At 38.5% G+C, this 26,378-nt stretch overlaps 1 protein-coding gene across 2 annotated transcripts; it reads left to right on the top strand.

Annotated features, from left to right (window-relative positions):
- Positions 1–77: 77 nt before the first annotated feature.
- On the top strand, positions 78–25,170 carry chaf1a (chromatin assembly factor 1, subunit A (p150)). 2 transcript variants are annotated; one of them, XM_087302981.1, is made up of 16 exons: positions 78–221; positions 1,784–1,831; positions 4,246–4,841; positions 4,935–4,982; positions 6,848–7,092; positions 7,181–7,241; positions 7,324–7,392; positions 9,879–10,093; positions 10,224–10,395; positions 12,047–12,127; positions 12,217–12,315; positions 12,397–12,643; positions 12,986–13,127; positions 17,046–17,343; positions 17,432–17,516; positions 24,375–24,852. In XM_087302981.1, exons 1-16 carry the CDS (start codon positions 161–163, stop codon positions 24,497–24,499), a joined length of 2,592 nt encoding a protein of 863 aa, XP_087159107.1. In that variant the 5' UTR covers positions 78–160; the 3' UTR covers positions 24,500–24,852. The 2 variants fall into 2 exon arrangements, with proteins under 2 accessions (XP_087159107.1, NP_001038478.3); NM_001045013.3 differs by lacking the exon at positions 78–221 and adding an exon at positions 621–939 and having other exon boundaries at positions 24,375–25,170.
- The last annotated feature ends 1,208 nt before the right edge of the window (positions 25,171–26,378 follow it).

Below are 26,378 nucleotides of genomic sequence, written 5' to 3'. Positions count from 1 at the left end.
GTGGGAAATGTAGTTCTACGTTGGCACGTTTTGCACGTAGCGGACAGAAATTGTAAGCGGTAAAGACTACAAGCCCCATCGCAAAACTATCAAAGGTGTGGTATCTGCGCTTGTGACTAGATAATTTACCAGTTTTCCTGCCCTGTGGCAATTGATAAATATGACACGTTTCTGCTATTTTTTGCAGAAGCGTGTTACTTTTTACCAAATGTTAGAAGCAGGTACTGAGATACAACGTGATGGTTTGTTTTAAACTACCTTTAAAGGACTGCTAGTTCAAATAACAATTAATTATTTGCTGTCCATTGTTTTATTGGGAGAAAATAATAACTTTGTAATTGTCAAAACGGTTTTCGCTTCGTGAAACTAACAAAATCTGCCGCAAAAATTACCAAGTCAAAGCAGTTGCACGGAATAACTTTTTGACTTATTATTTGCTTCAAGCCAATCCTATTCGAGAATCATACTCATTGTTCAATCGCAGCTCAAAGCTACGTGTTGGAAGGCAGGACTACGAGTATCAGCCAATAACGTGTATCTTCGTTCATACGACGTAGTGCCCCACTGACCAATCACAGCTTTCGATCCAGGCCAGCGGCAAGCTCCCGCCAATTCTGAGCGGGGAGCGCGAGGGAGTCTGGCCGGGGATGAGACGGGAACGCGGGGAGCAGGATCACACACGAAAAAAACAACAAATTAAACCTCCAAAAGTTACAGAAACCTGTCGAATTAGCGGTTGACAAGTTAACGTTACCCTGGAAAAGTCGTGGAGTCGATGAGTGGCCGTAAGAAGCTGTGTAAGACGTCCAAAATCGCGCTCCCCGTTTCCGTGTAAGATTTCCAGTGTGAGCGAGCGCGAGCGCACGGAGCCGAAGGGCGCGCGGATGGTGGTCGTGATGCTCGCGGCCGAAGAGCCTTTGGCCTCCACTCCACGCAGAGGTCTGGGTTTTATTGTAAAATACATTATTTACTGATTAATTACATCGATAGGAATGTCGTAATTCAACGCAGATGAATGATTTAAGTGGACAATAGTACTGAAAAAAACATATTTTACCTTTCAGTTATTCAGAAAAAGGTTATTATTGGATATTTGTCTCTGAAAATGATAAAAATGCTATTAAGGTTTTGTTTGCTTGTAGTTTTCGTGGTTGTCGAAAGTTTTATAATCTAAATTAGCACATTAGCAAGTGAGCTATTCGGTCGGATTTGTTATTGACAATTAAGTTTTTACTTCTAAAATGTGCATTTAATCTCGTATTTTGTTTGTTTTCCCTTTATTCTCGAGTATTTCTAAAAAAATGTCTCACACCTGTTATTTTGAGCTTCAACTGGTTCATTGTTCTTCAGTCTAGTGTTAATGTATTAAGTTAATGGCTCAGGTTCAGTAGCCAAACTCAGTCGCCACAGGCCTGCAAACCATCATTCGCTGAATGGCGGGAGATTAAAAATAAACATTATCACCCTGTTTGCGTCTATTGCCTTCTTCCAACTCTTAATACTTTATCTTGAAGCTTCTTGACACTCAAAACCTGAAGGTTTACCGTTTATGCTAGAAAAGAGAAAAAGTGAGGTCATGTTCGACTGTGACTGTCAGTAGTTAGCATGCAGACGTAGCAATCACCTTTGTTATGACGAGACATGTTTTGACAACAAACACTCATGTTTTCTGACAAGTTTTGATTTTTGCGATTTGTCAAAGTTCATGTCACATTAATGTCATTTGATTTATTTGTACTTGTGTTTGTTAAGCATTTGACTTAACACCTTTTGTTTATTTCAGATATGGATTGTGTGGGCAAAGCTAATACCAACAAGAAGCTTGTTCAAGGTAAACAACATTAGTTTTGGGAATTTAGGCTATTGAAGTTATGACATGCTACAAAATATATTTTGTTTGGTTTAGTCATGCATTTAGGACCAGAGCCAATGCATAATTTAAGTTTTTGATTATACTATTCTACAATTTCTTTATAGCCAAAATGCATTGTAATTGTGTAAAAGTGCAAGATACTCGAGTATATTGGCTTACTTTTCTTATACACACACACACACACACAGATATATATATATATATATATATATATATATATATATATATATATATATATATATATATATATATATTAAACACACACACACAAGAAAAGTAAGCAGTATAACACACATTATCCATTCAAAAGGCCATCAGTGAAAATTTATGTTTATAAATCTAAAAGCATGCTACCATTTTTAGGTTAATTCTTTAAAGGTTGCAATATTTAACTTTTTTTATTAAAGCTTTAACAGAAAAGTTCTTTTGGCATCAGTGTAACACTTAAGTTAAAATAGAGGATGTAATATACAAGTTATTCTTATATTAACCTTTATTAAGGGCTGTTTATCTTTTGTAACTGTTGCTTGTGTAAATGACCTTACGTCCATTTTAAAGGCATAGTTCATCCAAAAATGAAAATTACTGTACACAGTAAACAAAATCATTGTCAAAACAATCCATAGCTGCTTTTCCACTGTCTGGCTGAATGGTTCCGTTTGCCTAACCATTCCATGCTGATCTGGGCCAGTCAGAGTAGTTCCAGTTTCTACTGTGGTGCTGATAATGAAACTCTTTGGAATGTTGGTAACGTAAACAGCTACATGCATAATCAGATATTTCTGTTTTTGGGACTCTCTTTTTCTGATATTTAGTTTGTTGAATAACAAAAAATAAAGTTAGCACTCTTCCGCCTGGCTGACTATGGAGAAACTGGCAGCCAGGCAACAGAGTGATGACGGCATTCATGTGTGAATGTGCTCTACCACTTTAGCACGGTTCAGCACAGTTGTCTATCTATTCCTAGAATTCTGGCCTGAGAATGGTTTGTATTCGTGCCGCGTCATTCCAGGCTCACATGGAAACACAACCGGAACTTTACCTGACTGTTCTTAGAAATGTTTGGCAAAAAAGTGGAAAAGCAGCTGTGACTTCAGTGGTTCAATGGTAATCAAACAATGCCCCACAATAATTTGGTATGGCAAAAAAATTTTTTAACTACTATGTTTACCAATTCTGGGTTCACAAAAGGTTTAGTAGTATGGTTGTAACGATTCACTTGACTCACGATGTGATACGATTCATGATACTAATCTCACGTTTTAGTCATGATTTTTTAACAAAATTATTTGAAACAATTTTAAGGTGAAGAGCCCTTTAATTTTTTCTTAAATGCTGCACATATTTTTCAAAATAATAATGAAGACCCATTAATATAAAACAACTAAAGCTTTGACTGTGCTGGGATAATATAAAAAAAAGAAATATCAGCATATCTGTTCTCTGGCATAAGCTGAGGTCTTTGTACATTTACAATGTTCGCTGCTGATGAAAAAACTCCACTGGGACTGAGATATCTGGTGTGGAGAGGAAAGCCTTTCCTAAACCAGAGAGCAGGGTGTACAGAGGCGTTAGACAGGCGTTAAACATGACTATGAAAGTGAATAATTAATATTTGTTTGAATTGTAGTTCTGCAGAGTGACTAAAGAGTTATCAGCATGATGGTAAAAAACAGTACATTTCTAGTCAAACCATTTTTCTGCAATCTCATACCTAATACAGAAATAAGGGCAGTATTAATAGGTTAAAATGTGAGAGAGTGTTGATATTATGTGATCGTATTGTATTGCAATATGGAACAATTAAATGTTGATGTTAAAAAGTAATTTACAAATACTTAAAAATGAAATGATTTAATCACAATAACTTGCTATGGTTACAACTGAATTGATTACAAAATAACTGTATAAAATGATAACATATTAAATAAAACATATGATATGAATTTTACACAGCTTAAATGTAAAATTAAAGTTACCAGATGTAGAAGGAGAGACACAGGGAGGGAGAGACAAAGAGAGTAAGTAGGCCTCTAAGAGGCAGAGAAGATAGACTCCAGAGGAGGAGAGGAGCAGAGCAGAAGAGCACAGACCAGGAAAAGACAGGGAAAGAGCCAGGGCAGAGTTTTACACATATTTTGTATCTTTCTTGACCATGTGACTAAAGCCCAAATGCTGAGACATTCAAATTGACCAATCAACATGTGAACTTGTCATAAAACCCCCCAAAGTCCACACACCAGGCCCTGATCTCATCAGTATGTGTTTTTGGAGTCAGTATGGACCTTCTTTGATAAAAGACTTGTTTTTCCATATAAACATGCATATGATATTTAGATTCTTACACATCTAACAATGTCACCTCCCTTCAGCACGTCTGCCTTTCAAAAGGCTCAACCCTGAACCCAAGGAATGCAATGAGCCCAAAAGAACCAAAGGTCCCGTTGCTCCCAAGTGTTCTGAACCCAGTGATCAGGAAAATGATCAGGACAGCTCCTCCATCTCGCACCATGGCCCGGCTCTGGTGAACGGCCGTGGTCCTCTTGATTGCTTCATGAGTCGGCGGAAGCGTTCCCCGCTCCGCTCAGCCCCTGAAGCCACTATCGACCTAACTGAAGACTCAAACGATTCTGCCAAACAGCAGCCGGCACCTCCTATCGCTGCCACCTGCCCTCTTAGTGAAGAGAAAACAAAGACCTCTGAAGGTACTACAGAATCTACAGAACCGACTATACCACTGACAGAGGAGGAGACTGAAAAGGATGAAGCTGAAGATGTAGATGCCCTCCCGCTTCTGGACATCACTCAGGACTCTGACACTGAGGAGGAGGAGGAGGAAGAGGAGCAGCAGGAGGCTGAAGTCAGTCATGGGAATGAGTCTGTGCTGTCCACAGGGTCCACCAGCTCCGCCTCTGTGATCGCGAGCTCACCAGAGCCCAGCAAAAGTGCTCCAACCACCCCTGCTTCTGTGAGTAGATAGGAGTTATTACTCATATCATATAACGCTTCTGTTATCGTGCAATCTATTGATTAGTGCAATCTCTTTTTGTTGTTGTTGCAGACATCACGGATAAATGCAGCTAATAAAGTGAAGAGACGATCCCTTAAGGTAAAAAAAACAAAACAATGTTTCTCAAACAACACAAATAGAAAGAAAATTTATATATTGAATGTAATATTGCTAAATATTAGACATTTCCATTACAATTATACTTTTAATTATGTAATAATGCGGTATTTATCATATTTTATCTTAGGTTTGCTTAATGTAAAATGTAAATGTAGGTCATTTTTGCTGGTAAATGTGCATTTCATGTCGAATACGAAACTGAAAGCATGCCAATAATAACGGGAGCTGTTTATCTGTTGTTAAAATTAAACAAACTGCTGTCTCAGTTATTTCTTTCTATTGACCTTATTTTTCAATACGGAAGTGCTCTCGTTCTCGTTTGTTTTAGAACTTTCGATTAAGCTCCCTACGGGAAAAATGACTAGGAATAATAAATCTGTCAAAAACGGTTATACTACTTGCTCTACAAACAAGCATTTGCATAATTATACAAACATAGCATAATCATATAATAGAAAAATGTCAGTTTGCAACATCAAGCAGCATAACCAGCTGTTTTTAACTTCTAAAATTTGATGGAAGTGAATGAGAGTGGAAGTCTTGAGCCAAAACAATTTAAGTGGCTGCGCTCGCTCGTACGGTAAGAATAAGGTGAATAACGTAAAGCCTGTAATGCATAATTCTAGCCAGCGGCTCTGTATTAGAAAGTTTTACCTCTAATTTATATATGGCGATGATGTCTGGCTGTCATCGTTTAAAATTAAACTCCAACTTTTTCCTTATGTTTTACTGCTCATCGTCATTAATTCAAATAACAGCACATGACAGCTGAGCGGGACTCTCAAAAATAAACCGTAGAACTCTTGACTAATGCAATAAGTTTACTCATACGTGACTTGTTTTAACTGTTTTGTTCCATTTAAAGACTTTGCCCTGTGAAAGCGAACTGCACCAAGAACAAAGAGCAACATTGTATCAATTTTAATCCCTGTTTCAGAACAAAACAATCAATCTACAGGTGTGAAAGCACCTCTAAGGCTGGTTTATACTTCTGCTTCAAGTGATCGGCGTAACCCACGGCGCATGCCTTGCGTGTTGCCATGCATTTATGCTTCTACGCGCTGTTTGTGTTGCTCTGCAATAACACTTCCGAAACGCTAGATGGCAGTGAGGTTTTTATGTTCCTCTGTGTCCTGTTTCTTCGCTGGTGTTTTGTTTTTGTTTCGTGGGAACTGGGGGACATGCAACAACTTTAATCATAAGGTAAACACAAAACACCAGTTTCCATCTATAGCTCGCGCGGCACTCGGTCCTGCCCACACTTGTCAGCGCTACCAAGCCGACCAATCACAAAGCTTGCGATAAGCGTCTTTGCTACATGATGTAGTTACATTTTTTGAGAGGTGCGCGTCAGCCATGGAGAGAGCTATGCATCCACGCGTAGGCTGCGCTGGAGCCTATCTAGTTTTTTTTTGTTGAACACCTGTGAACATTGACTTCCATAGCAGAAACAGCAAATACTGTGGAAGTAATTTTTTAAGGTTATTTATTTTGTTCAACAGAAAAAAGAAACTCAAACTGGTTTGTGAAGGCTGAGTAAATGTAACTATTTCTTTAGATGTGGTTATAATTTGTTGAAAACAGTAATGCCAGAAGATTGACCTACATTGAATGAATGAGAAATGTTTGCACAGTCTGTCTACAATGACTGTGAAGCTTTGAGTTTAATCACAAAACCAGTAAAGTTGCTGTGAATGGCTGAAGTTTGGCCTTTAGAGGTTAATGCATTTTTTCCCCGTCCCTCAAATTTGATCCAATTGTTAAAGAGTTAAAGGTGAATTGATTGTTGTCGCTGTGGAATTTTGTGCTTCAGCTGAATAGCCCTTTGTCTTTTTGTCCCTCAGAGTGTTCAAGAGCAGGAGGAGAAGCAGCGACAGAGGGATGAGAAAGAACGGCTGAAACAGGAGGCCAAAGCTGCCAAGGAGAAGAAGAAAGAGGAGGCCCGCAAGATGAAGGAGGAGAAGGAGAGGGAGAAAAAAGAGAAAAAGGAGAAAGATGAAAAGGAGCGGCGGGAAAAAAAGGAGAGGGACGAAAAAGAAAAAGCAGATAAATTAAAAGCTAAAGAAGAGCAACGGCAGATGAAAATTGAGTAAGTGACCCAGTGTTTCACCACAATGGAAACTGCGATGGGGTTTACCCTAATTTGAGAATTTAACTCTGTTTTAAACTTTATTTAGGGCCAAACTAGAAGAGAAAAGGAAGAAGGAAGAGGAAAAACGGTTAAAGGAAGAGAAAGATGTGAGTGTTTCATTGCTGAGAGTCTTGGATGTGACTTTGGCAAGCTGTGCAGGCCCTCATAGCATTTTTGCATCTGTTTTAGCGAATTAAAGCTGAGAAGGCTGAGATTACACGGTTTCTGCAAAAGCCCAAGACCCAGTTGGCACCAAAGGTAAGAATCACATAAGCATTTACACCCCCATAAGCACATAAACTGTAAATAAAATTTAATCAAAAACAATTTTAACAACCTCCGGAAGTGTTAAGGACCATGCTCAGATCGAGTAGTCAGTCACCGATCACTATTGGCCGATAATCGCTTGGTGGGGGGATTGATTTGCAATATCTACAAAGGCCGATCAGATGATCAGAAACTCGAGACACATTTTCTTTACATGGTGCAAGAACAGAGTGTGTGAATTGTGTGTGCCTATGCAACAGAGGGTTATGCAAACCCTCTACTTATGCAACTGAATATGTGGATATTAGTGGAAAATATGATTTCTTTACCTGTCCCATTTGAAGGGCTCCACAACAGCTGCCATAGCCTCATATCGTCCATAATTAGGCGTACTCAACAGGCGGCGCCGCGTCACCATGAAGATAGGGTATTTTTAAATAATAATTTATTACTTGCACCATGCCTTTAGGGCTATTCACCCATCTCATCCAAAACTGTGTTGAAAACATGATGAGCGCCGCTTTTTTCAGCAAGTTCAAATCCCTCACAAACTTCTGCTCTTTCCGCATTTGTGGTTAAGTGCATGTTAGGGCCGGGTGGTATATCGGGTTCTGGGGATGTATCAATATGATTCCCCAACGCCGTACGGTATTATCTAGTATCTTTCATGTCGATATGGTTTAAAGCCACATGTGTGCATTCTGTGCAAAATAAACCACTCCAAGGTAGCACGCAAGCTCCACTTGCACAAATAAGCGCATACGCAAATGAATAATTCACTCCAAGAGTCATACAATATTTGAACGTAGAATATTCATACAAGAACGAACGTAGACACCTTGTCAAATTGACAAGCAGCACCTGAATGTGTTCAAAAGAATTAAAAATACCTAAATGGGACAAATTTATACCGCATTTTGAAAGTGAAACCACCTCATATTCACTGATTATAAGTTCAGTATTTATTACATTCTCTTCTTTACATTTACATTAAAACACATTTAGCTCTTATATGCTTAACCAGCATTTAATCACAGTACTCTGAAACTATTTCGTTACTTTTCATATCTACAGTCTATTCGTTTTCATCTCCTTTAATATTTAGTAAAAATAGTTTAGTCAAAAACAAAAAAACTGTGTTTTTTTACATGGAGTGAAAGACTTGTTTTTAGACGTCTTCGATATGTGCACTTTTTAATAATTGTGCAAAAACATACAGCTGAATTGTTGTTTGTAAATCACAAAACTGCTATACAGGATTACTTATAAAAACACTGTAATTGTGACATAAAATACTGTGTTTCATATTTACATTCTATGTGGTTCTTTTCTATCCTACAATACGTTTTGTAGTGTTACTATTTAAGTGTAAATTTTTTGCTCTGACAATGTAGCTGTTTTCTATGGTTCTGTTTACTTTGTTGTTTGCACAACAGCACAGTAGAGCTGTGTATAGTGTTAAGCAGGCAAAAAAAACTGTACTTGATTTATTTATCAATCATTTTTTTATAATTTGAAATGTTGTGCAACTTGTAGTTTTAAGCAGGAGAAAAACCCGTACTATGTTTTTATCGAAGATTTTGTGCAGCTGTTATTTTTTTGTGCAGCTGTTTATTTGTAAACAAATATATTTTGCTCAAAAATGTTTAATAAAGTTTTAATAAAGGCTTTGACTCTAAAGTGACCATTTATGGGAAAATACCGGATATATATCGTATGCCATCGTTCGTCCTAAAAATACAGAGATATGATATTTTGTCCATATCGCCCAGCCCTAGTGCACGTGGGCCAGAGCCATAGAGGGCTATGGTGTAGACTACACTCGTATAGCATTTTAATGATGCAGTATCGCGTCTTTACAATTTATATTGTGTAAATGGCAGATGTTCCTTATAGCAGCATAAAAACCCAAACATATTCAAATTGTAACGCAACGCTCAAATTACAATAAATTGAGGTGTCACGTCTTTTGGTGTTAAAATTAGAAATGACAATGTGTTTTAAAAGCATTACCCCCAACATTCTGCCTCTTTTCTTAGTGGATGGCAAAATTAAAGATTATCATGGGCCAACTTTGGCCCTTTAGGCCCTAGTTTGAGTCTATATCTGCCCTACACTGTTCTTATTAGCTAACCAAGTACAGGCTGCTATGTTTTAGGTTGGAATGTTGCTCATCAATAAATGCAGTTGTCATATGATATTTGTAATATACATTTATAAAAACATGAATAATAAAAAGCTTCAATTAAACCCTGTAATCAGTGATCAAATTGATTAAGATGCGTCTTTAAAAGGTAGTTCACTCAAATCTAAAAATTGTCCTTCACTCAACTTTGACTTGTTTTAAACCAGTTTTTTTTGTTCTGTTAAAAATGTTTGAAATAATCAATCATTAACATTCATAGTATTTGTTCTTTTTGGCCATTTTGTCAAGTAATGTGTTAATGTAGGCATTTTTGTATGTTCTTGTGTTTCAGACTCTGGCTTCTGCCTGCGGGAAGTTTGCTCCGTTTGAGATCAAAGCACACATGTCTCTGGCACCGCTAACTCGAGTACAATGTGAAGACTCTGTGCTAGAGGACCTGGACCGCTATCTTGCCCAACCCGACAGTACTCTGAATGGACTGAAGGACTGGACAGGGCACAAACCTCGCAGTTCAGGTCCCACCAGACCCAGGCATAGTGCACAAGGGTAAAGCCACACTGAGCCTGTTGCTTGGATTTGTTTGTATTCAATATATACTCGTGCAGAACACTGTCAGCTGCATTTGTTAGAGGGATGTCAAAAGACATTTTATTTGGTGTATGTTCTGTGTTATTAGAGACTGTGTGGTCATAACTGAGAGCCAGAAGGCAGATGATGGACCAGACCGCAGTCGTTACGGCCGCATGAAGCTCCTGCATTTCCATGACAACTATCGGCCAGCTTATTGGGGAACCTGGAGCAAAAAAAGCACCCACATCTCGCCACGCTGCCCGTTGAGGCTGGACAAGGTAAAAAAACATGGCAATTTTTTTGCATTTTTTAAATTGCCATGCATAACTTTTTTAGCAAAAATTTTGGATCCCATCTTAGTTGGCCTGTACAATAACAGCAAACTCCCTTTAATGGCAAAACAAATTACTTAAAATTAAAACATTCTGTGTTTGTAGTAAGGAACCTATGAATATGCCTATTTTCCCGAAAACAATAAATGATGCTCTTGTAAATCATAAATATTACACAAGTTAACATAAATCATAATTTCAGTTTTTGTTTTACCACTTGTTTATACACTCGCCGTCCACTTTCTTAGTTACATCCCTCTAATACCAGGTTGGACCCCCTTTTTGCCTTCATAACTGCCATAATGCTTCGTGGCCTAGATTCAACAAGCTGGAAATACTCCTTTGAGATTTTGATCCATATTGACATGATAGCATCACGCAGTTGCTGCAGATTTGTCAGCTGCACATCCATGATGCGAATTTCCCGTTCCACCACATCCCAAAGGTGCTCTACTGGATTGAGATCTGGTGACTGGAGGTCAGTGTTGTGTTGTGCGAGTACAGTATTGTCATGTTTAAGAAACCACTGTGAGATGATTCACGCTTTGACATGGCGTGTGATCCTGCTGAAAATAGCCATTAGAAGATGGGCAGATTGTGGGCATAAAGGCATGAGCATGGTCTGCAACAAAACTGAAGTAGGCAGTGGCGTTGACACCATGCTAAATTGGTATTAATGGGCCCAAAGTGTGCCAAGAAAATATCTCCCACACATTACACCACCACCCCCCCGTTGATGCTAGGCAGGATGGATCTATGCATTCATGTTGTTGATGCCAAATTCTGACCCTACCACCCGAATGGCACAGCAGAAATTGAGACTCATCAGACCAGGCAACGGTTTTCCAACCTTCTATTGTCCAATTTTGGTGAGCCTATGTTAATTAATTGTGGCCTCAGTTTCTGGTTCTTAGCTGAAAGGAGTGGCACCCGGTGTGATCTGCTGTTGTAGCCCATCTGTTTCAAGGTTGGACGTGTTGTTTGTTCACAGATGCTCTTTTTACCTTGGTTGTAATGAGGGGTTATTTGAGTTGCTGTTGCCTTTATCAGCTGGAACCAGTCTGGCCATTCTCCTCTGACCTCTGGCATCAACAAGCCATTTGCACCCGCAGACCTGCCGCTCACTGGATATTTTCACTTTTTCTGACCATTCTCTGTAAACCCTAAAGATGGTTGTGCATGAAACTTCCAGTAGGTCAGCAGTCTCTGAAATGCCCAGATCAGCCCGTCTGGCGCCATCAATCATGTCACGTTCAAAGTCACTCAATTCGCCTTTCTTCCTCATTCTTATGTTCGGTTTGAACTGCAGCAGATCATCTTGACCCTGTCTACATGCTTAAATACACTGAGTTGCTGCCATGTGATTGGCTGATTAGAAATTTGCATTAACAAGCAGTTGGAGAGGAGCAGTTGGACAGGTGTACCTAATAAAGTGTCCAGTGAGTGTATGTCAATTTCACCCAACACAAAATTGTCTTAGTAGCTCAACTTTTGTGGTGACATTTGTATCTTGTTTACCAAAGCTTATTTTGTTTTTAATGTGCTTTCCTAGGAACCTAAATTGACAAATTCTAGGTGATTTCTGTGTCTTTATCAGGATCTGCTGGATTATGAGGTGGACAGTGATGAAGAGTGGGAGGAGGAGGAGCCAGGAGAGTCTCTGTCACACAGTGAGGGGGTGAGCGATCTGACATCACTCTACTGCTACAAACTAGCTGTGGTTTACATATTTGAACATGGAGATGTTAATCTGGCTTTTTGCTCCAGGATGACGACGACGAAGCAGGAGAGGACGACGATGATGATGATGGGTTTTTTGTGCCCCATGGTTATCTCTCAGAAGGGGAAGGAGCACTTGAAGATGAGGTACTTAAAAGTTAATTATAATCATCCATTTTTAATTGCCCCATTTGGTCATGTCTCAATGCTAATGGTCTGCTCTTGCAGGAGGGTGGAGACCCAGAGAAGCAGAAGGTGCGTCAGAGGATGAAGGCTCGTGAATGGGAGAATGAGCTGATGTCTAAAGGGAAGGTGAAGGTTTTGGAGGCTGTGGTACGCGGCTGCTTTTGGGAAGGAGAAAAGCCTTTGCCTGACTTCCTGCAACCATACGCTGTCTGCATGCTGGAGCCTTTATCTAAAGATGAGGCCTCCACCCCTGAACAAGACGCCTCACGCCAGCAGAGGAACGAGAAACGTGAGTACATGCTTGACTTGGGTATCAGATATTATACAGTAAAACCTGAAGACTACTTAACTGAACTCTGTTTTGCTGTCTTAATTTGCTGGACAATTTCTTATTCATTGCTCGACAGTTTTGTTTATCTGAACCTTAAACAATGTTCAAGTGTGATGCAAGAACAAAGCTATGATGACATTTTCACCTTCATTAGTTTACAAAGCAAGACATTCACACCATTAGCTGTGCAGGAAAGCATTGAAAATTACCAGTGAAAATTGACACCTAAAAAATGAATAATGACAATTGAAAAGACTCGTGTTAAATAATTCATTTATTGTGTTTTTCGTTTCCCTCCAGTGCTTACAATGCTGCTGCCATTGCTGCATGGGAATGTGAATAGCAATAAGGTGATAATCACCGAGTTCCTCGAGTTTTGTCGCCAACAAACCTCCTCGCCCACAGAAAGCCTTCTCAATACGACAGAGAGCATTCCACCCAGGTAAATCAGTTCACAGCCATACTGATCCTCAGGGGTTACGTCATCATGCAAAACAGATTCTATAGAGTTATGTAGTGATGTCATTTCATAGGGCATGCAGACTGTAACATCATCCTTGTTCAGGGATGGGCAAACTTGATCCTCGAGGGCCGGTGTCCCTGCAGAGATTTGTTCCAACACTAGTCAAACACACCTGAACAAACTAATCAGAGATCACTTCAAGATCACTAGAAATCTATAAGCAGGTGTGTGTGATTAGAGCTGGAGCTAAACTGTGCAGGACACCAGCCCTCCAGGACCGAGTTTGCCCACCCCTGTCCTAGTTCCTTCAACAAAGTCAGAATAAGGTCAATAAAATTAGATTTCATTATGCACACATTTTCTTTTATATCATAAATATAGTCCCCTGAAATAAAAGTGAGTTATAGTGTTTTCACACCTGCCTTGAAGAGGTGGTCACAGTACGCTTTCAAACGAACCCTGGAACGGTTCGATTGTGGTTGAGAATATGATCCAAACTAAAATAGACCCAATCAAAAAAACTACTGCGCCTTTTTGGACTAATCCAGCTGCCGTAGTCCGATACACGGCCCCATCTTTAGGTGGTGTGGAGGAAAAAATATTTGTTGACAGCACTTTACCAACAATATTAAATGGAGAAAGACAGAGAGAGGGAAAAACATTTCCTGATGGATTGTTGGAAATATTTCTGGAAGATGGCCATATCACAGTTATCTAAATTAATTTACACTTCCTTCTGAAGTGACTTGCGATGTGCCTTCACCATTAGTGATGCATTAAACTTTTTTTTTTTAGCCGCAGTCACGCTTCAGGGCGTACTCACACTATGCCATCCGTACCGTGCCCAGGCCCGTTTCCCGGATCGTTTGAGAAGTGTGAATCGGGTTGAATCGGGCTCAAGCACGGTTCACTTGGCCGTCCCTGGCCCGGTTGGTAGAGGTGTGCCTAAGCACGGTTTACTTGAAACTGAAAACTGAAAGCGAGACGTGACTTTTAAGGGACTGTTTCATATAGATTTATTAATCATTTTTACTGTTCAGTGAACGCAAACTCCTCACAGCACGACAGCTGCGCACCTTCAGCAGACCTCCTCATTCCTACAGCACGAGGGCTTTATGACTGTTTACAAGCGCCATAAGTGGCGGATCTGTTTGGCGAAATATCTGACTGCATGTCACCGCATCCCTAAGGACTGTTTGGCGAAATATTTGACTGCATATCACTGCATATCAAACGACTAAAACAATATAACTAGAGAAATCTCCACTGTGCTGAGCGAGAGCGCTTCTCTACTGAACAGCGCAGCAGCAATGACGTAAGCGTGCCGAGGCCCGATTGTGGTGTGAGTGCGGGCCGTCGAGGGAGAAGTGAGGGGGGACAAGCGTGCTTTGGCCCGGTTCGAGGCAACTGTACCTAGTGTGAGTACGGCCTCATCCTCAAAATGTAAAGGGCAGTCGTCTATAGTAAAAAGTGACATTTTGTGTCTCAGTTTGTTTACTTGCGGGAGTTCCATTGGCATTTTCTTGCTAGTTAATTCTGACCAATTGAAAAGTAGTTTAGAAAATGCGTTCAATAACATCTGGCCAATGAGTGATGAGGGTTTTGTCACATGACTGCATTTTCGTTCTTTTCAACTGGTTTGGACCAAAGCAATCAGTGTGGTGTGAAAAGGACCCAAAAATGGCAGAGATATGCTACAATGTATCATTTGTTGCCCTTGATCCGGATCAAATGAGCCCAACTACAGATGTGACAGCACCCTTAGGCTTAAGGCTGTTTTATACTTCTGTGTTGAGTGATCGATGTATCCCATGCCGCAAGCCTTGCATGTAGCCGTGCATTATTTCTTCTGTGTTTTGTTTGTGTTGTGCTAACAATAACTCTTCTGAAACTTTAGCTGGTAGTGGGGTTTCTATGTTCCGCCTGTTAATTTTTTTAGTGGGTGTCTTGTTTACAATGTAGACGCTTGCAATACTAACTTACTGTACAAGTAGCTCAAACTCAACGTGCAACAACTTTAATTATAAAGTAAACACTAAACAGAGGTATCCATCTGATGCTCCTCTGTGTGACTGCACACTTGTTTAACACTCGTGCCACCGGCCTCACTCTGCTCTTGTCTCCGCCCACACCTACACTCATCGCCACTACCAAGCTAACCAATCATATCTTGTGCTGTGTAGCTGCAACATGTAGTTACTTTTTAGAAGTGCGCATCAGACTGTGGCGAAGGGTATGCGTCTGCACACAGGCAACATCAGATTATCTGTACACTCTTAACGCAGAAGAAAAAAACTTGCTTTTAAAGCAGGGTATCCGCGGGGTCTTAATGTCTTAAATTTCAAAAACAAAATTTTAGTTTTTAAAAAGTCTTAAATTCTCTGAAATATTGTGTTTTAGGTCTTAAATAATTTTTAACAAATCTTAGTTTTACTGTGTCCAAGTAAATGTACCCAATCGGCTAAAACAAGGGTTGGGTGATGTCGACCAATTTGGCATAGTATGATGTCTAGTGTGAAATATTGTGATGGTTGATGGCATCGTCATAGGCGGAGGTGAATTAATTAATTATGAATAATTAATTCATTCATAACAAAATAATGATTTGTAGCCTACCGTTTCAACTACCCATAAACAAATCCAAAATAAATTAAGATAAGTTACACACAAATTAGCACTTGTCTATCACTTTTTCCGCAGGACTCTGGCATGAATAGACAGAGTGACCAGTGTCGTTATAATAGCGTCGACAAACTTGGTAAAAAAGGTGTAAAACCAACAGCAACCAACCAACAGTATCTGAGGTTTTCACTAAAATTACTTAGTACAAGTGTGAAAGACTAAAGCAGTGTACTGACGCTGTGACGCGTTACCTGATAGATTCAAAAGACCGAAGAGTTGTTACATAGAGACTAGATTAATTAAATATCATGTTTAACAACTGTCCGACGTGAGCGGACGGAGGGCTGTTCAGAAATGCTAGGTAAAACAATGTGGATGTGGATCATTTTCGTTCGAAATTGCCATTTTAAAACCAAGACGTTTTAGTGTAAACGGGTCCTAAGTGTGTGTTTTCGTGAGCGGGTTTGCGACGGGAACGGAGCAGAGGATGTGATGCCGGCTCAGCATGGTGTTGTCTATCGACGATCGGGAATAGACGATGCCATCGTCTATCTCCCTAACCCTAGCTGAAACCCAATCACCAATGATTCAACTCATTTTTTTTTTTATATATTTATGTTATGTTTTTTTGTAAAGATATACAATTAAGAACAGCTGTTAGACATTTTTCAAATTCTTACATTCTAAAATTAGCAAATTCTCCTAATTAAATTACCTAATCAAGGAAAGATAACGAAAGTAACAAATCCCTTCAATTAATACAAAAACTATTTAAAGAAATGACCAGACCATTATAAAAAGTCCTTAGTGTTTAGCCCTGTATAAGTCTTAAATTTCATTCATAATGGTCTTAAAATCTTACATTTTTCGTGTAAAATCATTGAGGTTATTTTCAGACTAATATGAAGTTGTTTAACCTTCTTGAAGTATTTGGGTCTGTTTCGAGCAGGGAGAGATGAATTTCTAAAATCAGCATGCTTTTTAGTAAGGGAATTTTTGGAGATGATTTTTCTTCAAATACAAAATAAAAAGAAAAAAGAAAACAATAACTAACTAATTGCTAATTTACACATGTAGTTATTGTAACAGGAAAGTTATACATCTCAAATTGGAGGTTTATTTATGTAAAGTCAATTTTAGTTTAAAAGCGTTTTTGGTTAAGAAATAATACAGGCTTCAAAAATGTACACTAAATTTATAACTATTATTGTACAATAATGTACAACATTACACAAAACACATTGCTAAGAATATTGGCTTTTTGTTTACGAATAGGATCCATGTCAGGCGTATCATCAAGGAGAACGCCGTGTATGAAAAGCGCTCCACATTTAAACGCTGCTGCTGGTACGTGCATGCAGATGTTCTGGCTCGTTACTCTCAGGAGGCTTTACCCGTTCCCTGCCAGTGGAGCTACCTCACCTCTGGGGCAAATGTCACCCGCGATGAGCATAGCGGCTCACAGGGCAATTCGCCCACCACAAACTCTTCTACCACACCCTCCAACAAGAGGAAAAGCGCCAGCAGCCACTCCATCACCAAGTATATGAAGAAATGTGGTGAATCTGAACAGGTGAAAACCTCTACTTTTTTTATTTTTTTATATCCTGGTCTATCTGTTTAAATCTCGTCTAACTCTGCTGTTTATTACCTGTATTTAGACTGAGGCCATGGAGACAGATGGCTTCCAGGCAGATACAGAGGATGATGAAGACGATGATTGCATCATCATTGGAGAGCAATCTGGTTAGTATGGTTTGTTGCTAGGAAATTCAACAACTATTAAATGATTGATAAATATCAATACACTATCGATGGTTGATTTTTAGCATGGATTTCATTCACATAAGATGAAGAGCATACGGCTTTAGCATGATACATGCAAGGAACTATACAAGGAATAATGAAGCATTTCTCTATTTAGTCCAGGGGTCACTAAACTTGTTTCTGGAGGGCCGGTGTCCTGTAGATTTTAGCTCTAACCCTATTCAAACACACCTGAATGAGCTAATTAAGGTCTTACTCGGTAAAATCCGTTTACCATTCGGGGTTGTCCATTGTGGACAGCATAATTAGATTATCTGAAGTGGATTTGCAAATTGTTTAGCTTAAACGTATATACTGGGCTGACTACTAAGTGGCGTAAGCCTTCAACACTTCATAGACATTCATGAATATGCCCTGATTTAATTCTCCAGGTTTTCCCTTAAAGGGCCATGAAACCCCCTCGTTTCAGCAGGGTGTTTTCACACCTCTTCTTTGGAAAAAGTCAGAAAAGTGGGGGTGTCCAGCTCTGTTTAGGGGGGAGTGTCGGAGAAACTAAAGTGGGAGGGTGTGGGAGTGTCTATTTGGGCACGCGCGAGTTTCAGTCAAAATACACAGGAGAAAGGGATGGTGTTTAACCTACATGGACATCTGTAGTCGAATTATTTGCCAAATTATTAAATGTCGGACTTTAACTGCAGTTCGGCTCTTTCATTCAGGGAATTCATTCATGCCCCTCGCGACAAACGAGATATTTGATTCGAGGAACTGCTGCAAGCGTGTATTTTTCATGCAATGTTTGATACCGCACGACGAATGACAGAAAAAAAACTCCGCATTTCCCGGAAACTTAGATGCACACGCCAGGTAGCGTCCGAAAGCCGCGTGTGTTATTCCGGTCACAAAATGCGGTGCTAACATGTTTGCACTCAATGCAATAGTTAACTTATTTGATACGAACAAACTGAATATACAAAGAGCACTGGTCGCTCACTTACCAAATCTGTAGAGACAGGACAATCACCAGCAACTAGAGCCGCGTCTTTATGAAGAGAAGACTACATCCGGAATCCGGATTTCAGCGTTTGCAGATGAGAACAGCTCTCAGGTAAACAATAATCCTCCTTAGACACGTAAATTATTGTTGTCGAGCGTCGCGTACACTGTAATCCACACGTGATCCAGATAAGCTCTCACAGAGAGAAAATGAAAACGAAACTTAATGGCAGCAAACTGTAAAAGCAACACTTCACGCTTGTTTTGCCAACACAACGTGGCGTCTCTGTGGTGTAAAGACGGTGACACTAATAAATATTAATGAAGTTGCACAATAGAGCGCGCTGATTGGTTTGAACCAAGCCTTACTCATGCATTAATGCATCACACTGTAAGACGTAATAAGGCACACTCTGGCACAGACGCCCAGTCTGCACGCTGGAATACAACGCTATTATGTCATGACCGTGACGCAGCTTCAAAAATTCGTTTCAAACAGGAAGTACGAATTTGCTTGAAATAACGCAAAAACAACCAATTTACACTTTTTAGTGAAATATAGGTGTCCTAATAGTGTTTTTAGCAGTGTGGGACACATATACGACTGTCAACAGCTCAAAAAATGCGTTTTGGTGTTTCGTGACCCTTTAATATGTCCAGTGCAGATTTGGGAGCAGATTTACAGCCAAACAACTATTTACTCATATGGACGTGTGTAGATCTAAGACAGCACTGTTGACATCCATATCAGTCATTGTATTTATTCATCAAGTGCTTCTAGTAAATGATCATGTGGCAAAAAAAAAAAGTCCATTCTGAGATTTTCAAAATGCATTACCATCTCTTATGAATTTATTCCTAGCTTGGTTTGTCTTTGTGGATGGTTTTTACCTGTACACCTAAATGCTCATGAGGAAGAGCACTTGTGCATGTACGTTTGCTTTTATCACTAGATTCATGTAAACTGCTCGCTATAACCACTTGTAATTAGTTTAAATCAGTGCTTTAAATCTTAATTTTATTATTGATTGTTTTATGTAGTGAAATCTGCTGTTAAAAACTAAACACTAGGGATGCTCAAAATAATCGATTAACCGTTAAAAGGTGCATTTGTAACCAATTAATGGTATTAGTTAAACTATTAAAATTATTATTTTATATATTTATAGTTTGGCAGCATAAGAGGGCGATTGAATGCGCTTCTTGCGTTAAAGGGCATCATTTGAATGGTTTACTAAAAGCCACAATTGTTTTGCACGCGGCTCATCCCAGAACAGCAGTTTGTGTTGTCAAGACACTTACAGAGAACTTTTAAAGACATGGGAGAGACAAGTGCTCGCCGTTTTAAGTTATCCAGAGCTGTATGAATTTACAAACCTTGAATTTCACAATTGTAACTACATAGACAGCAACACTCTTGCACTATCAATACCCAGCTAATTCAGTCGTTTCATAGTGACATAATGAAGACTGCGCCTTTTTTCCTTGTCAAAGGGAGCGTGGTGCACCTCACGTTTTTGGAGTGAAAAAATCATGTTTGCTGTGATCAGACATATTTGTTAACTCGCGGGACCTTAACGTATGACCACACGTGCCTATAGACATATAAGCCAAAGAAGCAAAATGGAAGAAAAATATTGCGGTTTGATACAGACGAGTTGATGCCAAACCAGCGCTGATGCTGATGGCCTCCTGGATCTGCGTCATAAACACAACAAATGGGCTTAAGCTTTCATTTTACAGCTTTTAAAGCATGTATGCAAATAAATGCAATATTATATCTAAACAACAAAACTGTAAACAAAAAGTCAACAAATGCGCGCGTTGTCATTGTCTTTTCACCACGCAGCGCGCACACTTGAACCGGGAGTCAGAGGAAATATCAAGACGTAATCTTTAAAATAATGATTTCTATTAAAAATGCAAAAAGGTTTTGTGATATTTTAATAACAGCGGGGCATTAAATAAATGCATATTTTCTGTGGAGCGGGCAATTTGAGGAAGTCTGCAATTTTTATTTGACAGAAGAAAAAAACATAATTAGAAAAAAACAGCCTATGCCGGTTCTTTAAAAGGATCAGTCAGTGTTTTCGTTTTGTAATATAAATTATTTAAGTGAAAATAATGTAGGGCAGGCCTATTTATTTTATTTGTTTTTTTTATTTTATTCTGTTTTTCTATGCCGTTGGAAACACTGCATGTGCTGAAGATGCTCTGTTGTTATTTGTCAGACACAAAATAGACACGTCAATTTGTTAATTTTTTTTATAATAATTTAATAGTAATCTGACCAGTTAACCGTTAATAACCGATTAACGAGCGGCGGTTTTGGTTGGCAAAATTAACTGAAATGAGCATCCCTACTAAGCACTTAATTCATTCAGCAGAGATGGTAGAAGTACACAAATCCTTTACTCAAGTAGAAGTACAGATACACCTGTTTAAAACAACTCTGCTAAAAGTTGAAGTACTGATTACACTTTTTGTACTCAAGGTAAAGAAATACTGCCTGAAATCTGTATTTAAGTAAAAAGTATTAATTACTACACCTGTTTTAGTTTCATAATGGTAACGACACTGTACATCATATATACATCTATACAAAATAACTTGCATTTCTATTTTTTATTTTAATTTTTTGCAAAAATGTTGTTACCTATTTTAGCCGTGAAGTAGCCAAGCAACATCACTCTACAATATTGTCCAACAACACTGCTCAAAGTTGCCCTGTGTGTCATCACCTGGATACAACTTAACTGAACAGCTGTTAAAAACAACAGCTGCCATACTTGTGCATATACTCCAAAACATAATTTTGTTGACCTGTATTTTTACAACTAATAAATGGCTTAAATTTAACTACATTTTGTCCAAAACATATTAGCATACATTGATAATAAAAACCATATTTGTAATGTATTTGACTTCAAATCTTTTTTGCATGCTAAAGCTGCTTCATTTTCTTTAAACGGCACACTCGTATGATTTCACTGTTTGTTTTTTGTTTTGTTTGTTTTTAGAGTATTATGTATATTTTACATAAGTCATTAATGCTGTTTTGCTTTTAAATGCATTTTTGCGTAAATTTTTATTTAACGTGATAAGTTGCTGAACCTTTGCATTATAATTTTGTTCATAAATCACCCAGTATACTTTTGATGTTCTAGAATATTTATCTTGCAATTTATCGTACATATTTAAATGAAGATTACAGTGTATATACACATAATATGTATGATAAAACTATAAACAATATAAATGTTATACTAGGAAATATGAACTCATTTGTAATTACTGCATCCAAAATGGTGAAAAGCCTTGGAGTAACGATTGATGACCAACTAAACTTCTCTGACCACATTTCTAGAACTGCTCGATCGTGCAGATTCGCACTCTATAACATCAGAAAGATCCGACCCTTCTTATCTGAACATGCAGCTCAACTCCTTGTTCAAGCTCGTGTTCTCTCCAAACTGGATTACTGCAACTCTCTACTAGCTGGGCTTCCAGCTAACTATATCAAGCCTCTTCAACTGCTCCAGAATGCAGCAGCACGAGTTGTCTTCAATGAACCTAAACGAGCACATGTCACTCCGCTGCTAGTCCGTTTGCACTGGCTGCCAGTTGCTGCTCGCATCAAATTCAAAACTCTGATGTTTGCCTACAAAGTGACTTCTGGCCTAGCACCTTCTTATCTGCACTCACTTCTGCAGATCTATGTGCCCTCCAGAAACTTGCGTTCTGTGAATGAACGTCGCCTCGTGGTTCCATCCCAAAGAGGGAAAAAATCACTTTCGCGAACGCTCAATCTGCCCAGTTGGTGGAATGAACTCCCTAACTGCATCAGAACAGCAGAGTCACTCGCTATTTTCAAGAAACGACTAAAAACTCAACTATTTAGTCTCAACTACACTTCCTAATCTGCAATTGCCTCTTTGAATATCACAGTAACTGTACAAAAAAAAAAAAAAATTCCTAATACTACTAATACATCCCTTCTTAGACTTTACAGACATGAAACTTGCCTTTAGTACTTATTCATTGTTGCTCTTAGTTGTGTAAATTGCTTCCTTGTCCTCATTTGTAAGTCGCTTTGGATAAAAGCGTCTGCTAAATGACTAAATGTAAATGTTGTAACAAAGGAAATAAATCTCAATGCATAAAGTTTTCATAAAGTTTTTAACCCCATTTAACCCTCTACTGCACAGTGTAACCAAATGGCAACATGATACTTAAGTTCATTTCCCTGCCACTGTTTCTTTAAGACTTACATTTTTTTGTTGTTGTTGGAAAGAGAAGACCTTAGAGTAGCCAAGGATGTTCTTTGGTTAAGTCACATGACATGCAGTGTTTTTCTGTAGCGTGATTTCTGACAGACTGGTGTATATTGTGAGTAGTCGCTGAATGCAAATGTAAACGTCTATAAAAGCAAAGGATTAAGTAATGGCAGATTCACAAATAAAAATCTAAAACATCACCTCCAGTAAGTTATAAGACATTCACAACTCAGTTTTTTATTTATTTTTTAATCGATCAAATGTGTGTGTTACCAAATGGCAAGACTGTGCAATAGTGGTATGTGCAATATTGCAATGGGTTAGCTGGCTAGCAATGTCAGCTGTGAACTTTTAAGTTGTGACAAGTTGTGAAAGCTAGTAATATAATGTTGATTAGTCATGTGTTGATGGCATTTGCATTATGCATAAAATTGAGTTTTAATGGCAACAATACTTTTGAATAGATATCAATACAGGGAACAGAGTATTAGCGAGCACCACCATGTTATATGGTAAGTGAAAGAAAAGGACAGAACTGGCTCTTCCTGCAGATGAAAATGAGGATGAGATGGGTTTTAGTGACCATGAGAATGATGCAGATGGACATTTGATAAAGAGAGTACAGGTAAATTAGCTCAGAGGCAGATAAGACAGGTGTAGTATAGTGTATATATAGTATAAAACAAATATTGTTAACTAGTAGCTACATTATTCTGATGCATCTGGATATATTAGACTTATTATTTGTTGTAGTATTTACTGGAGAAAATGTGTATTTACTGCATGTTGTTTACATGATGATACAATATTAGGTTTGTTTTTGATAATATTCAGCAAAAAAGAATGAAATAAATGAAAGCTGTTGGAATGTGTAAGTATAGCATGTATAAGGTGTCAAAAGTTCTGTGTTGAAGCTTATAATACTGCAACACCAATTAAGTCATTTCAAACAACAAAATTATTAATTATAAGGAAAGTTCTAAATCTGAAATGTACAAGTTAGATCCACTGTTGGACATTGTTGCCATATGGCAACATTTCATAAAGTACCTTAACAAAATATATATATTTATATTCTTTACAACACTTCAAGTTAATCCATTTTAAGAAAAGAAAAACAGTCAACTATCTTTTTATAGATTTATCATACATGCAGTAGAGGGTTAAATGCCAGATTTGAAAAGGCATGTTTATTTACCTGTGATCCGATGAACCAAAACGCAACTTATCCAGTATAACCATGACATCAGTCATATTACATCGTTAACTCCTCTGTCTCATCCACGTTCGACATTTTTGCCGTTCCCATAGTAAGCTGAATAAACAACCTACCTGCGGTGCGTAATCAGAGGTTGAAAAACCGCATACAGGCATGCTGACAAAAATAGATCGATTGAATCAAAAAAGCATTCAAATTACGAAATGACAAGAGAATATAGATTTCACCACAAAACGCATTCAAAGGAAAGTCATGTAAAAAAAATGTAAGGAGTGAACGTAAAGTACAGATACAAGACAAATCGACTTAACTTAGTTTTTTTTTAACTAAGTTTTTTTTTTTTCACAGGATCCTCTGAACAGGACGCCAACACATCCTTGCCACAAACAGATCGAGAAACAGAGCCCATGGACACGAGTGCATCCGAAACTGCTGCTCTCGCCTTGCCCTGTCCCACCCCTGCCACCGCCTGACCTCTTCCAATTGGGTTTGCATGCACATGAACCAGACGCTCAAAATCCGATCACCCGATTCGAAGGATCTCACAGTATTAAAGGTCCCTTGAATGAATCAATGTTCCCTCTTCTTTAAGTGGAGGTCCGTTAGTTGGTGTACCGCTCTTCTTCATAGGAGAGCTCCCACTTTTTCAGAGTATGTAAAGGCTCTGCTGATTCTCTGACACCAATCAGGACGTTGATGCTGAGTGCTCGGCCCCATTGTTTTAAATTTAGATATTTTGTTTTTGTTTCTCCTCTCAGAATACTTGAACTGGTGTATGTCTTTCAAAAATAACGACAATTGAAATATATTGCACTTTTATATTCCACTTCTGTTTATTTCATTCTTCTACCCCCACCGGAGGTCCTTCCCCTTGTTTTCTTTTCCAAGAGGCTTTGTATAAATCTAGCACTCGCCATGCTGCTATATACGGTGTAAATACTACTTTTGTTATTTTGAGCAACGGTGTAGAGGCTGAAATGGTAGGTGGCCGTCCAGCATGGGGGCGAGAAGGGGAACCAGCAGCTTATGGCGAAGTGTTTTCTTAATTGTTACAAATAAACTGCGCCGTAGTTTGCAGTTGTAATGGGTTTCTTACAAAGCTTGTTTAAATAAAGCATTATTTAAAAAAATGATTAACTTTTAATTTGCCGTCAAGAAACGTCTTTCCTTCCAAATGCTCGATTTGTGCACAGTGAAAGCCAGTTTGGTTCCTCTTATCGGACGATGCATTTTATTTCATACATCACATCAAAAGCAACAGAACAACGTTTTGATGTCTACAAATCGGTGAGTGTAAAGCACAAGCACTGTTCATTTTTGACAATACAGCATGGTTTCATAAAGGAACAAGCTTCTGACAATGTTCTTCTGCAACAATTACAGTCATTCTACAATAATAAAGGTGTAATATTGTTCACCTTTTCTTTGTAAATGTATTTCCAACTTCCTGTGTTAGCCGCTGCTTAGCTGTACGAGCTGGCTGATATTGAACTAATCATTATGCACTGGTTTGTAGCACATACTTTTACTGATATTCTAGTTGATTACCTGTGTCGGCTTTTTAAATCAACAGCTTAATTGTACGATTTGACAAACACTTTTTCCCTCTATACTTAATTTGTTAGCTCAGCATAGGGCTGAGCCGATAAATGATATTTCATGACAATCACACAGCAGAAATGTGCAACAATGGGAAACTAAAAGTGCATTGATATTAGAGATGTACTAAATTTTAGGTCATGAAAAATTTATTGGCAGAAAAGTTTAATGCCAATTAATGGACCTTATTTTTGTGGCTTCAGTCATTGTTGTGGTACTGTTTTAAATCTGGAAGCATTAACAACTGATTTCAGAATATTTATCGTTCAATATGGAAAATAATCATCGAGATTGCAGTTTTGCCATATCGTCCAGCCCTAGCTAAGCTGGTGTGCACTAGAAATTTCTTGTCTTGCGCTGGTGTTTTTTCTCCTCAGCTCAATTAAATGACTTCATATTCTACATGAGTTGCGTCATGTAGTCACAATTAAAAATATTATGTCCAGAAAGAGACACTATCAATTGAATCTATTTTTAGCTTAATCTGACGTTCATTTAAATGTATTAACATCAAACAAGCTAACCAGAAGTATGATGGAATTATGGATTAACTTCTAGGTGTGATTTAGAAACTGGTCTACATTGAGCAAGCTAATTTGTTTTGTTCAGAGTATGTGACAGCAAGTTAGCCTTGTTTTCTGGAATACTCCCCTGATGTCGTGATTATAAATACAAACTACATCAGATGACTTGAGCACAGCGGGACAGGAGCATCATGGACAAACCTTGTGCAAAAATTGCATGTGTGAGGTG

The sequence above is a fragment of the Danio rerio genome, chromosome 22 (assembly GCF_052040795.2).
Source record: "Danio rerio strain M-AB ecotype USA chromosome 22, GRCz13ab, whole genome shotgun sequence".
Taxonomy (NCBI): domain Eukaryota; kingdom Metazoa; phylum Chordata; class Actinopteri; order Cypriniformes; family Danionidae; genus Danio; species Danio rerio.
The sequence above is the reverse complement of the archived record's forward strand: the minus strand, read 5'-3'. Positions and strand labels throughout refer to the sequence as shown.